The sequence below is a fragment of the Tachysurus fulvidraco genome, chromosome 3, assembly GCF_022655615.1.
Source record: "Tachysurus fulvidraco isolate hzauxx_2018 chromosome 3, HZAU_PFXX_2.0, whole genome shotgun sequence".
Taxonomy (NCBI): domain Eukaryota; kingdom Metazoa; phylum Chordata; class Actinopteri; order Siluriformes; family Bagridae; genus Tachysurus; species Tachysurus fulvidraco.
The window spans coordinates 30,703,592-30,716,816 of record NC_062520.1 but is presented as its reverse complement, the minus strand read 5'-3'; the positions used below and the strand labels follow the sequence as shown (position 1 = coordinate 30,716,816).

General features: G+C 43.1%; 2 protein-coding genes across 5 annotated transcripts; both read left to right on the top strand.

Moving 5' to 3' along the window:
* The first annotated feature begins 1,325 nt into the window (after positions 1-1,325).
* On the top strand, positions 1,326-6,772 carry naglu (N-acetylglucosaminidase, alpha). Its single transcript, XM_027171595.2, has 7 exons — positions 1,326-1,826; positions 2,733-2,880; positions 3,421-3,567; positions 4,300-4,385; positions 4,821-5,077; positions 5,205-5,932; positions 6,056-6,772. Exons 1-7 carry the CDS (start codon positions 1,396-1,398, stop codon positions 6,536-6,538), a joined length of 2,280 nt encoding a protein of 759 aa, XP_027027396.2. The 5' UTR covers positions 1,326-1,395; the 3' UTR covers positions 6,539-6,772.
* A 148-nt stretch (positions 6,773-6,920) lies between these two features.
* coasy (CoA synthase) lies at positions 6,921-13,152 on the top strand. Of its 4 annotated transcripts, none has more exons than XM_027171600.2 (10): positions 6,921-7,307; positions 9,351-10,031; positions 10,110-10,324; positions 10,521-10,652; positions 10,754-10,943; positions 11,110-11,174; positions 11,379-11,463; positions 11,804-11,901; positions 12,015-12,161; positions 12,412-13,152. In XM_027171600.2, exons 2-10 carry the CDS (start codon positions 9,368-9,370, stop codon positions 12,481-12,483), a joined length of 1,668 nt encoding a protein of 555 aa, XP_027027401.1. In that variant the 5' UTR covers positions 6,921-7,307; positions 9,351-9,367; the 3' UTR covers positions 12,484-13,152. The 4 variants fall into 4 exon arrangements, with proteins under 4 accessions (XP_027027401.1, XP_027027400.1, XP_027027399.1 ...); XM_027171599.2 differs by lacking the exon at positions 6,921-7,307 and adding an exon at positions 8,623-8,796 and having other exon boundaries at positions 9,256-10,031; XM_027171598.2 differs by lacking the exon at positions 6,921-7,307 and adding an exon at positions 8,635-8,796.
* The last annotated feature ends 73 nt before the right edge of the window (positions 13,153-13,225 follow it).

Sequence of the window (13,225 nt, the reverse complement as noted above, 5' to 3'; positions counted from 1 at the left end):
AGTAGACAGTTGTTCTGGATGTAACACGTTCACGACGCCACACGTTCCTCAGACTTTACACGTTTCGTTTGTTCTTCTTGAATTCATTTCTTTGTTTTGAAATTGACGTGACATGTGGGTAAGTATGGTGACCCATACTCAGAATTTGTTCTCTGCGTTTAACCCATCCAAAGTGCACACACAGCAGTGAACACACACACACCATGAACACACACCCGGAGCAGTGGGCAGCCTTTTTTTGCTGCAGCGCCCGGGGAGCAGTTGGCTGGTTCGGTGCCTTGCTCAAGGGCACCTCAGTCGCCTGAGACTCAAACCCACAACCTTAGGGTTAGGAGTCAGACTCTCTATCTATTAGGCCACAACTTCCCATTAGGCCACAACTTCCCCATTAGGTCATGACTTCCCACTTTTCTTACTTCTCTGAACTTTATCACCATGTGTGTCACAAGTCAACACCTCTGAACGCCTTCATGCATCACTTATAAGCTTGAGGTCAATGGATCGATTAGACAGAGATGTTAATTGACTGACAAGGAATTCTATAAAATGGTAGCACACTGACAACACTAAGAAAACTAGTAAAGTGCTAACAGTTGAAGGTTAGGATTATTCTGGTCATAAAAACAATGCAAAAAGACAAACATATAGTGATGTGGTTATCTTTGAAAGACAGGCGGGTTAAGCCCAGATCATAGCACTTGAAGTCTTTATCTAATCTTTTTTTTTTTCTATCTTGTGAGACCATATAGATTTTCCCCCTCACTACTATAGTCATAAATATAGTCATTTTAGTATATTAATAAAAACATTTAAATGTTATGTGTATTCTATCCTTGCTGTAACGGCGGTGTAGAAGATCGGTCATGGTGTCTGGAAAATTAGTAACTCTTAGAAACAATTAATGACAATTGGTACACATTGTTTTTGATATGAATTATTATTATACATCATTTTCACTACGATTTCATTCACTAGAGATTTTGTTCATGGATGTTAAACGAGACATTATTATGTTTGACACCGATATCTATAAAAATCACATGCAGACAAACATTAGTGTAGAAACTATTAAATATTTCAACCCCCCTTTAGATAGAAATGATAGTGGTTATGTTTTATATCTAAAATCTGTATGTTTACTATGTTTATTTAAAGTGCATAAGGGAAAATTTGTCTTTTTAGAATCTACATGTCCTCTAGGTGATTTGGAAAAAATAATCTCTACACACATTAACATTCCTTTATATGTCTGAATCAAGTGCCGCCTTGTTTTAGAGCTTTCCTATTGGTCCAAATTGGATCTCTCTCTGCCCTGGGAACGCGTTTGATTGGACACGAGGTAAACAGTCGAGGAAGTTTTGTTTCCTTGTTGTTGCCATTGGTTCTGGACTAAAAATGTCAACAAGAAGGCACGGGTTGTTCCAGTCGATACTCTTCCTCCTCCTTTTCGGCATCTTACTCGGGTTTGTTGCTGGAGATCGACGCTTTCAGACACTGGATCATTTACAGGCGAAAGCCAGCGATGGAACCCAAACCGGAGCTGTGCTCGAGCTGCTGAGGAGATTGTTGGGGGAAACATCGCGAGATTTCATCGTGTCTGTCAACAGCTCGGTTTCCCCAACTGGTCTGGACGTGTGCGAGCTCCGTTCAACGAAAAACGGCAAAGTCGTGGTGGTGGGAAGCAGCGGCGTGGCGGCGGCCGCCGGCGTTTATTATTACCTGAAGTACTACTGTAACTGCCACGTGTCGTGGTCTGGGGATCAGCTGCGCGTGCCCCGACCTTTACCCCATATCACAGGTGTTTTGCGAATCAGCACGCAGCACAGGTGAGCCGTGACGTCATCGTGGTGTCATCCATAGCAAGTGACGTCACGCTGTACGTTTACATTTACAGCATTTGTCACCTCATTGAGTGACGTACAAAAGTGATAAAGTCTCTATCATTGTTTTTTTTTTATAAACGTATATGCAACAATCAGGGAAAGAAGTGCTAGTTGAAGTGCTATCATGAATAAGTAGGTCACAATAGCCAGTGACTCAAGCTGTCTGGACCCAACCTTGTTGCCAGAACAGAAAAGAGTCTTGTATACTTGCCCCTTACCCTGAGAGAACCTGGTGGGGCCAGTCGAGCAGTGCTGGTAGATCTGAGGGTGCGAGGTGTGAGTGTGAGGAGCAATGAGGGCTTTGAGGTACGAGGGAGCTGGTGCGTTTTAACATACGCTACGTTTCCAGCATTTGACAGATGCCCTTATCCAGAGCGACTATTAGTTATACTACTAGTTATACAACTGTTGAGGGTTAAGGGCCTTGCTCGGGAGTGGACCTGCCCAACACTAGACCTGGGATTGAACTCAACACCTTAACCACTAGGCTACCACATGCCCACTACGCTACATTCATCTCATTTAATCTTAAGCTACAGTGGGTCTAGTTGGGGGTGAGAGTTATTGGAGGTTCCCACACTCTCCTGCTATGGAAGCAGTAGATGATCTGGAGATGATATTACAGTTTTGAACCATCATTAGCGAAGTTCCAAGAAGATCCGTGTCCTTCTGTTTGTCGAGCCTCCGACTCTTCCTTAGCGTTTTAGTATTCAGGCCCAAGAACAACATGATACTCTATAAACATGATACTTTTAAATAAAAAAATAGTTGCGACATGGAGGAAGTTACATGAAAAGCTGCAGACGCTAGGATACACAATGAAGCTTAAGTTTTTGCACCTGTACCCAGATTCAGGTACTACCAGAACGTGTGCACTCAAAGCTACTCGACCGTGTGGTGGGACTGGCCACGATGGCAACGAGAGATCGACTGGATGGCACTGAATGGCATCAATCTGCCCCTGGCTTTCAACGGGCAGGAGGCATTGTGGCAGGAGGTAATCTCACAATCACGACATCCTCTGGAGTGTATCTAAAAACACAGATTTATTTATTGTATATTATAAAAATATCATACAGTAAACCTATTATAGATCACATTGCTGACTATAGCCTGGAGTCCCACGGATATGCACCGGATGTTTAGCGCATACACAGTACATATGTCTTTAATGACAACTGTAATGATCATAGCAATAATGAGACCAATACAACTGACTGCAGGAGCAAGGACAAAAACGACAACAATGCTGGTAACAGCGCCTAAAGAAATAGCAACCGAAACAACCATAAAAATAACAATTTCTGACAGAAATAATGATAATACTACTGATTATAATAATGACAGCAATCACGCTGATGACAACAACAGTGACAACAGGCAAGAGCAATAAAGACAACGGCGACAATAATATTTCTTTTCTTTATGATTATTGGGATAGATATATAACACCTGCATCCAAAGAAATAACCGTCAGTCATAGAAAATATTCATGCCTGTGTTTCTGTCTCACTCTCGTTCCGTCTCTTTGATCTAGGTTTACACGTCTCTGGGTCTAAAACAGAAGGAGATCGATGACTTCTTTACGGGTCCAGGGTTCCTCGCTTGGAATCGCATGGGGAATCTGTTTGAGTGGGAAGGCCCGCTGCCTCAGTCCTGGCACACCAAACAGCGCTCTCTACAGGTGTGGTGTGTGTGTTTGAACTTATTCTGATTAAAATCATTTGTAACTAAATTAAAGGTGGGGTCTACGATATTTGAGAAATGCTTCAGAAAACTAAACTAAACAAAAATCAAAACTAACGTGTAGCCAATGAGCAGAAAGGGGCGTGTCTTGTCAATATGGGCGGAGAGAGTGTTCAGTGGGCATGTGTGACATTAGCAGAAAGCGGTTTTAACATTGACATGGAGGATAAAAACAAAGAAAGAAAGAGAAGAAAAACTTACGATAAGGCAAGAAGTAGGACGTGTTAATATAGGATCAGCTTTCCAGTGCTGGAGAGAACTGGAGGAGCAGGAAGTTGGCCACATATTCACAGGTTGGAGTTTCCCGAGTCAATAACTCCTGAGCTACACAAATAACACCTCTTTTCTATCGTAGTAATGTAGAGAGGCAGCTACAACCGCGTTTTGTGTAGTAACAGCGTTTAGCTCAGGAGTTATTGACTCGGGAAACTCCAATCTGTGAATATGTGCACTGAACACTCTCTCCGCCCATATTGACAAGACCCGCCCCTTTCTGCTCATTGGCTACACGTTTGTTTTGATTTTTGATTTGTTTGGTGCCCTAACGCAGTTTTCAGGAGCATTTCTCAAATATCGGAGACCCCACCTTTAACTATATAATAAAATTAAGAGATTTTTAAAGCTAAAAAGTAACTCAAAATGTGAACATTAATGACTTTCCTCACTGCAGGTTCAAATCTTAGAGCGGATGAGGTCGCTGGGAATGATTCCTGTTCTGCCAGCCTTCTCTGGAATCGTGCCTCGGGGAATCACACGGTAAATATGTAACTAATTAATCTGCACAAGATGGCAAATGATTGTTAACAGGGTAGCGAAGGGGTGGTAAAAAAAAAAAATCTGTTTGTACAATTTGCTTAAATCCTCAATACAGATTGGCTGGAAGATTTGCAGGTGTAGGCAAACCTGCTGCTAGTTAAGTAGGCAAATTACTGTGGTAATTCAAAGAGGCATAAAACACTCCAGGATGTTTACTTATGACACATTAGTAACTAAGAATACTAGCGCAACATCTTAAGAACTATAATCTGATGAAGACATTGTCCGAGGTCTTGATGTATTATCAGGAATCTAGAAAACAAGCAAACGAGAGAAAGAGTTACATTTACATCAGTTACATTTCCCTTTAAACCAAAACCAAAGGGGATGCAAACTTTTATACAGACCCTGTTTGAAACCCTGTTTCTTCCTTAGCTTGTTTCCTGAAGCCAACGTGACCAAGCTGGTGCCGTGGAGCCATTTTAACTGCACGTATTCTTGCGCATATGTGCTAGACCCACGTGACCCACTGTTCCAGAGCATCGGCTCTTTGTTCCTGTCGCTGGTGGTTAAAGAGTTCGGGACAGACCACATCTACAACACAGACACGTTTAATGAGATGACGCCTGCCTCCTCAGACCCAGCATATCTGACCTCAATTAGTAGTGCAGTATTCAGCACAATGACCTCAGGTGTCCCCAGGCATCCTTGTTTTGTTTCCATCCAAATAGTCAATAAAGTCCTGATTTCCTGCTAAATGTTGGAAGGAACTTCTTTCTTGGTATTCCACTCATATTGTCTTTTTTGTCTTTTTCATAGTGGACCCGCAGGCCATTTGGCTGATGCAGGGCTGGCTATTCATCAGCAGTCCAGATTTCTGGAAACCACCACAGATCCAGGCTCTTCTCCACGGTGTACCTCAGGGACGTATGATTGTCCTGGACCTCTTTGCAGAGTCCATGCCTGCTTTTAACTTCACCAATTCCTTCTATGGTCAGCCTTTTATCTGGTGCATGCTTCATAACTTTGGAGGAAACGGTGGCCTGTTTGGTGCAGTGGAGCGCATTAACGCTGGTCCGTTCGAAGCCGCCAAGTTCCCTGGTTCCACTCTGGTGGGCTTGGGCATTGCACCTGAGGGCATCGAGCAAAATCCAGTCATCTACGAGCTGATGGCAGAGCTGGCATGGCACAACGAAGCAGTCAATTTGACCAAATGGGCGACACTGTATGCCTTGCGCCGCTATGGTACCACTAACGAGAGCCTGGCACTTGCCTGGCGTCTGCTATTTGGGAGTGTGTACAATTGTACCATTCCTGGGTACAAGAACCACAACCGGAGTCCTATGGTGCATCGACCCTCTCTGAAGATGCATACTGAAATTTGGTACACCCCAGGAGACCTCTATGAGGCCTGGAAGCTGATGTTGGGAGCGGCACCTTCGCTGATCTCCGTTGATACGTTCCGTTATGATTTGGTGGATGTAACGCGTCAGGCTGTTCAGCTCTTGACAACACAGTTCTACGAAGAAATACGAGATGCGTTCCAGGTAAGACAAATTACTTTTTATTTTTTTATTTTTTGGAGATTTAAATTAATTGACATGCTCAATGGTAGTGATGTAAAAATTGATGGTAATTATTTTAATACGTATTTATCCACCTACAATTAGGCCCAGAAGCTTCAAGAACTCTTGACAGCTGGAGGTGTGCTCACTTACGACCTCTTACCCGAACTGGACGGCCTGCTTTCCAGTGATGTACACTTCCTGTTAGGGGCGTGGCTTGATCAAGCACGGTCGCTGGGAATGGACGAACAAGAGGCGGAGCTGTACGAGCTGAACGCCAGGAACCAGATCACGCTATGGGGACCTGATGGCAACATTCTGGACTATGCTAGCAAAGAGTGGGCGGGGCTAATGGTGGATTATTACACGCAGCGCTGGAGGTTGTTTGTCAGCACTCTTGTGAAGTGTCTCGACAGCGGCCAACCTTTCAAGCAGGATGCTTTCAACAAGGCTGTGTTCCAAATCGAGAGAGGCTTCGTCTACAACCAGAAAAGATACCCGTCCAAACCAAGTGGGGATACGTACCACATCGCTCTGAGGATATATCTCAAATACTACCCACATGTTCTAAAGAGGTTAAAACCATAAAATATGAAAACTGTGAAAACAAAAACTGTGCCACAGGATGGATAATATTTTTTTAATGTAATATGAAATATTTTCTATCTGCTATTTTTTTAATCTTGTCATTTTCTTTAGATTTTGCTGTACCATTCCAGTCAATTTTATCATTAAAGGTTTGATTGTGCATCTGTACAGTAATTAATCAGTCCTAGTATGTATTATAATTGTACATTCAAGGACATTAAAGAAATTATTCTATTTGGTTTCCATAGCCTGTCTGTCACAAGGGGCGTGAACATGATTCATTGTGACGGCCACCAGGGTTAAGGATACGTCTGCATTTGGGTGACTGGCTCCTATGTGTACCTATCTATACGCAATAGACGTAGAATCAGAATCAGGTTTATTGGCCAAGTGTGTTGACGCATACAAAGAATTTGGTTCCAGCTGTTTGTGACTCTCAAAAGTACAGATATAAATAACACTATACTATACAAAGTTGTTTTTTTATTGTGATGACTTCAATTGTGATAACGGCTTAATTTTCTCGTGACCATCGAAGCTAATGTTGCTAAATAAAACGACATTTCCCATGATTGTGGTCCTCTCATGAACCATAGATATCTATAATAGATGTCGCCTTGGGGTCCTAAAAGTGCATCAAAACTGCCACTGTCTTTGTACAGGGGTCTTGTACTTCAAATGCATGCACGATGCCAGACTTCTGTGCTGCGTTTGGTTGTTCAAATGAACAAAATCTAAAAACCAGACAGCGAGGGATTACATTTCACAGGTGAGAATGTGTTTTATGGTATTGAATGTTACGACATTATATTTCTGGTTATTTTTGTTTGTTTCAGTCCTTGGTTAAGGACCGCAGCTAATCCATGCTAGTTACCCCGTTAGTTTTTGACAGTTAGGAAAACAGACAGATTTCTGTTTGTAGATTCCGAAGCTCTTAATAAGGACATTAAAAATTGACCCATGCTTTTTTTGCTTAAAGGTGAAAAGGCCCAACTTTATGTATGTTTTGTAAGATTCCCTTATCTGTCAAACATATTTTATTAGGTTGTCCTGGACTTAACACAAGCAGAATGCTCTTTTATCAACTTACTTCACTTAAGGACATATTTAATCAGATTATGCCTGAAAAGGTTTTGGATTTATATATCGTAAAATGTATAAAATGGCATATTTGGTCTTCGTGATCACATTGTATTTAATCAGATTATGCCTGAAAAGGTTTTGGATTTATTTATCGTAAAATGTATAAAATGGCATATTTGACTCAAGACGGCATAGACAACCATCACTTTAGCTTAATGTCACTGGTTGTCTGTGCCTTTCACAACACCATGTCTCAAAGGTTCATACTCTGGTTAGCAAATGGTTAACTCGGCTGACGGTTCTGGAAGGATGCCACCAGTTAGCATGGCAGTGTAACACACAAGTTCAGCTTCAAAGTCAAACTTTTTTGGTTTATGTGACTTTAGTACATACTTATTTAATATGGCAAAAGTATTGCGGGACAGGAATAAAGAAAGGATCGAACGATCTTTGGCACCTCGACTATCTAACTTTCACATTATGTTCCTCTCAAATTTGTGATTTGTTTCCACCTGCAAATTGCTTTGTGTATCATATTTAATAAACCGATACAATTTGAATGTTTAAATGAACATGTATAGTCACACCATTGTAGCAGTGTTGCATGCAGTAGGCTATAAGCTAAGTAGTGATCGTTCATTTGAAGTAAACTTACACCTACAGTACTAGCACTATGCATTATATTGTGAAAAAGTAGATTATCTTAATATCAAAACCTTAAATTTTCTCTGGACTTAGTGATAAATACATGTCTGACCTTTGGAACGCATTCATGACGATTCTTTGCCTACATTGACGCTGATGCATTAAGACGAGGGGGTCCCCTGTACCAAGATGGCGGCTCTATTGACGCATTCGTTCCAATGTACTGCCGTAAACGAGGCGACATCTAGTGTATATACAGTATATCTATGAATGTTGCTAATTAAAACGACATGTCCCATGATTGTGGTCCTCTCATGAACAGCCAATCATCGGTCTGAAAGCAGTCACGTGAATAACAGCCTGCTAGGTCAAGTGTGCACGAGAGTTCGCTTGAGGAAGTGTTTGGATTTGAGAGTGTAGTAACGATGTAGTAAATTATTACATATTTATAACAAGTTTATATTCCGAAAGGTTTGGACATAGTGAGGTGTTTGTGAGAGAGTGAAATAAGAGCACAGAGCAGTTTGTTGGTGAGTATTTTCATGTTAAACGGAGCGGCTGTAGCTTTAGCATGTTAGCTTTAGCATGTTAGTTTTAGCATGTTAGCGCTACATGACGTTATAAAGCGCCGTCACAGGTTTTGGGTCGAAGCCCAAACGGTTTAGTGATTGTTAGTTCACTATGTAGGGAGGATAAAAACACCAGTCCAATGTACAGCTAGTCAGTGGACCTGTGATTCAAGCCTCGTTTCTTCATTATAAAACATCTGAGTTTTGTTTACAACCATCTCTGCACTGCTTGTGAATGAAACCTCTGTTAAAAATGTTTAAAACAAACTCTGGGTTTAATTCTACCCGCTTTTAGTCACTTATAAACAGTCAGGATGTGTAGTCTGTCCATCAGGCTGTCATCTTAGTGCTTCTTTCTGTCTGTCTGTCTGTCTGTCTGTCTGTCTGTCTGTCTGTCTGTCTGTCTGTCTGTCAAATCAGCTGTTCCTCTGTACATCTAACTAGCTGTCTGTCTGTCTGTCTAACTAATCCATCTACCTAAGTGTCGGTCTGTCTGTCTGTCTGTCTGTCCACAGGTGTACACCGGTGCATAATGTCAATGTTCAGCACAGGGGTTCTGGTTCTCACCTCCCCTCTTCACACCCTCCCCCTCCGCTTTGCTCCTGTCCTTAAATCTGCTGCAAAACTGGTGGAGCACACCCTCCACGTTCATCTCCACCCGGGTCTCAACCTGGAAACAGGCTGCGCGCCTCGCCCGAGCTTCATTCCCCCGTCCGCGGATCTCCCGGGCATCATATCGCGCCTGTACAGCAATGCGGCAGACATCTGCGCTCACTTGGATGTCCGGCTGCTCCTTGCTAACATCGGTGCCCAGCAGGACTCGGACCTCGACCCTTTCCCCTCCCCTCAGATGCTTTCTCAATCTCCAGAGGTTGTCATGACAGATTTCCCCATAAAGGACCCGGGGCAGATGTCCATGGTGGCTCGGTGCCTGCAGGTTTACACCGGAAACTGCTACGTGTGCTCGCCCAGCATTTCCTCCGTCGTTTTGTGGCCACAGCTGAAGGAAGTGATAGAAGAGGAGGAGGATAGCTGGGAGAAAAACGATCCGCAGCCTGTGGAGACCTACAGAGACCTGGTAGTGGGCGGAACCTTCGATCGTTTACATGGCGCACACCGGACCCTGTTGAATATTTGCTGCTTGATGACGAACAGGCGTTTATTGATTGGAGTGTGCGACCAGGAACTGCTTAAAAGTAAGTAAACCCCTCTTGTGTCGTGTTGCGGTGCAGCAGCATCACCGTTACCAATCTGAGGTTGTTCCTTTTGTCCAGGAAAGGTCTTGAAGGAGCTGATCGAACCATACAGCAGACGTGTAGAGAAGCTCAGAGAGTTCCTGAACGACGTAAAACCGTCCCTGCAGTACGAAATCGTTCCTCTGTCTGACCCCTTCGGCCCATCGGTCAGCGATGCTGAGCTGCAGTGCATCGTGGTCAGCGAGGAGACGAGGCGGGGTGGCGAGGCGGTCAACAGGAAACGAACAGAAAATGTAAGCTTTGTTTTGTAATGGCCAGGCCAGATTTAATGGATCTGTAATTATGATGAATCTAACTAACAATTTACAGACATTCCCCTTCATGTGTGCTTGCTTTTACCATTTAGCTCTACCATTTAGAAACCTGTTGTGACCTCCTTTAAGAACTTCACATCCAATTTTTGTATGTGCTTTTGTTTACGACATACAGGGGCTAGCAGAGCTGGTGCTGTATGAAATTCCTCTGATTAAAGATGTACATCACACAGACATCGAGGAGGAGAAGATCAGCTCATCGAGCCTGCGCACTCGCCTGCTGGGCACGCTTCTCGTCCCTCCCACGGTGATGCATATGTCTGTATATATTCTGCAGCAAGTAAAACACTTTAGAGTACTCTGTTCTCCGACTTCCTGTATGGAACTAACTAATGATATATCCTACAGCCTCGGCCCGCTCTCTCCCGGGTCCCGTACGTGATCGGCCTGACGGGAGGCAGCGGGAGCGGGAAGAGCTCCGTCGCTCAGAGACTGGAAGGACTCGGAGCTGCACGGATCGACGCAGACCAGCTGGGCCACGAAACCTACCAACCCGGCACGGCTGCCTATCAGAGGATAGTGCAGGAGTTTGGCACAGGTAACGACTGGGGAAAGGGGCGGGGCTATAGGATTTAACAGGTGGAAAGCAATCTTACAAGCTTTCAGCAGTCTGGGATTTATTTTTACTAAATCATGACAAAAGCATTGATCGGTGGTCGAACAGCTGTAGGCGCACACACGTGTTTTTGTGTCTTCTTTGTCAGATGTGGTGAAGGAGGACCAGACCATTGACAGACGAGCCCTAGGGAGGAAGGTGTTCGGAAATCAGGTAATGCAGAGAAACGAGGACATTTTACTGAATACGCTGGAATAATAAAAATATATTGTTATATATTATGTGAAGACATTTTGCTTGTCCCCATGAAAAAGTATGGTTTGGACACAAAATCCATCACTGTAGAATGAAGTTAACTACAGTAATAAACAAGGCATTAGAAATACTAAGAAAGTGTGTGTGTGTTTTTTTTTACAGGAACGGTTAAAAGCCCTAACTGATATTGTGTGGCCTGAGATTGCGCTTCTTGTGAAAGAAAGAGTCCAGCAAGCTAAAGAAGACGGTATACATCTCTCTCTCTCTCTCTGTGTGTCTTTCTATGTGTGTGTCTCTCTCTCTCTCTCTCTCTCTCTCTCTCTCTCTCTCTCTCTCTCTCCGTCTATCTTCCTGTCTGTCTGTCTGTCTCTCGTACTCGCTCTCTGTGTCTGTCTGTACGTCTCTCTTTCTCTGCTTTAGTTTTAAGCTTATGATTTAAAATGTCTGCACTATTTTATATATATACATATATATATATATATATTTCTCAGGAGTGATTTGTTCTAAATGAGTCAAATGAGGAGACAAACGTAGTTTATCATCTTCTCTAAACTAAAGGTAACTAGAATCCTTCTCACTGTACACAGGGAAGCGAGTGTGTGTGCTGGATGCTGCTGTTCTGTTGCAGGCAGGATGGACAGACATGGTTCATGAGGTCTGGGTGGCCGTTATACCTGAGGAAGAGGTGACGTCATCTTTAGTGCGCTTCTCACCTTCGCCTGAAAAGTCCATCCACGCATGTTGTCGTCTCTCTAATACATGTATCTCTCTCTCTCTCTCTCTCTCTCCCTCGTTCAGGCCATGCGGCGTATCGTGCAGCGGGATGGGGTGAGTCAGGAGGATGCACTGAGGAGATTACAGAGTCAGTGGTCTAACATCCAGCTGGTGGAGAGAGCTAACGTGGTCCTGTGTACACTATGGGAGCCGGATGTCACTCAGAGACAGGTACACACACTCAGTCAATCACTCACACTCAGTCAGTCACACACTCAGTCCATCACACACACACACTCAGTCCATCACTCACTCAGTCAGCCCATCGCTCACACACACACTCAGTCCATTATACCAGGTTGACAATGTTTTTTATTTTTTATTAATTCATATGAAAATGCATTAAAACCATTCATTTTTATGTGATGATGCAATATATGTTATTTGTAATTATACTGTGTCACTGTGTGTGTATCTACAGGTAGAAAAAGCCTGGAATTTACTTCAAGTCCGGATACAGCAGGAAAAAAAAGAAGCTGGATTTCAACCCTGAGACCACACACACACACACAGCCATTGAACAGAGTTTTTTGCAGCAGAGTGTTTAAGATCAATTTGCTAGTGTTTTTCACCTGATTCCCTTCTGTACAAATCAACTAAGCCGCCTGATATTTTTTACCCCCCCTCAAAGTTACAGCCAGGTGTTTGCTGGCTCTACTCAAGGGCTGGTTGGGTGAAGAGAGGAAGTGTTTTTGGTTAAAATATCAGGGCTTATTAGTTTTACTTCGTCACCCGAATGCCACACAGCTGATTGTAAATCAGCATAAAATGGGTCATGTGTTATTTCTAGTTTTGTATTGTGACTGATTTCCCCATCATGAGGAAAACCCCTTTGAACATTTAAACCTTTTTATACAACAGAAGTCGTGACATTACCGTCTGAATCTCGTCCTTCAAACTGTGGACAGATAAAAAGAGACACTACTGCTGTTTTTTAACGCGATATGCAGCGTCGTGAGAGCAGAACCGTTGTTCCGTTTCTCATCCGGAGAGACCGAGGTGCGTTTAGCCGAGTCTCGTTTCCAGTCTGCCAAAGAGCCAAAAGTTAAACAGAGACATTTTTCAGTTTTGGCTTCCGCATCATCTGGAAACGAATCAGTGAACGGAGAGTAGAACATTTATAATGTGAATTAAATTCTTTATTAAATAAAAAAATTCTTTACAGGTGTCAAGAGCTTATCTAAAATTACAGTTTGATTTATGCACACACGTTTACCGGCCACAGCAGCTTGTGA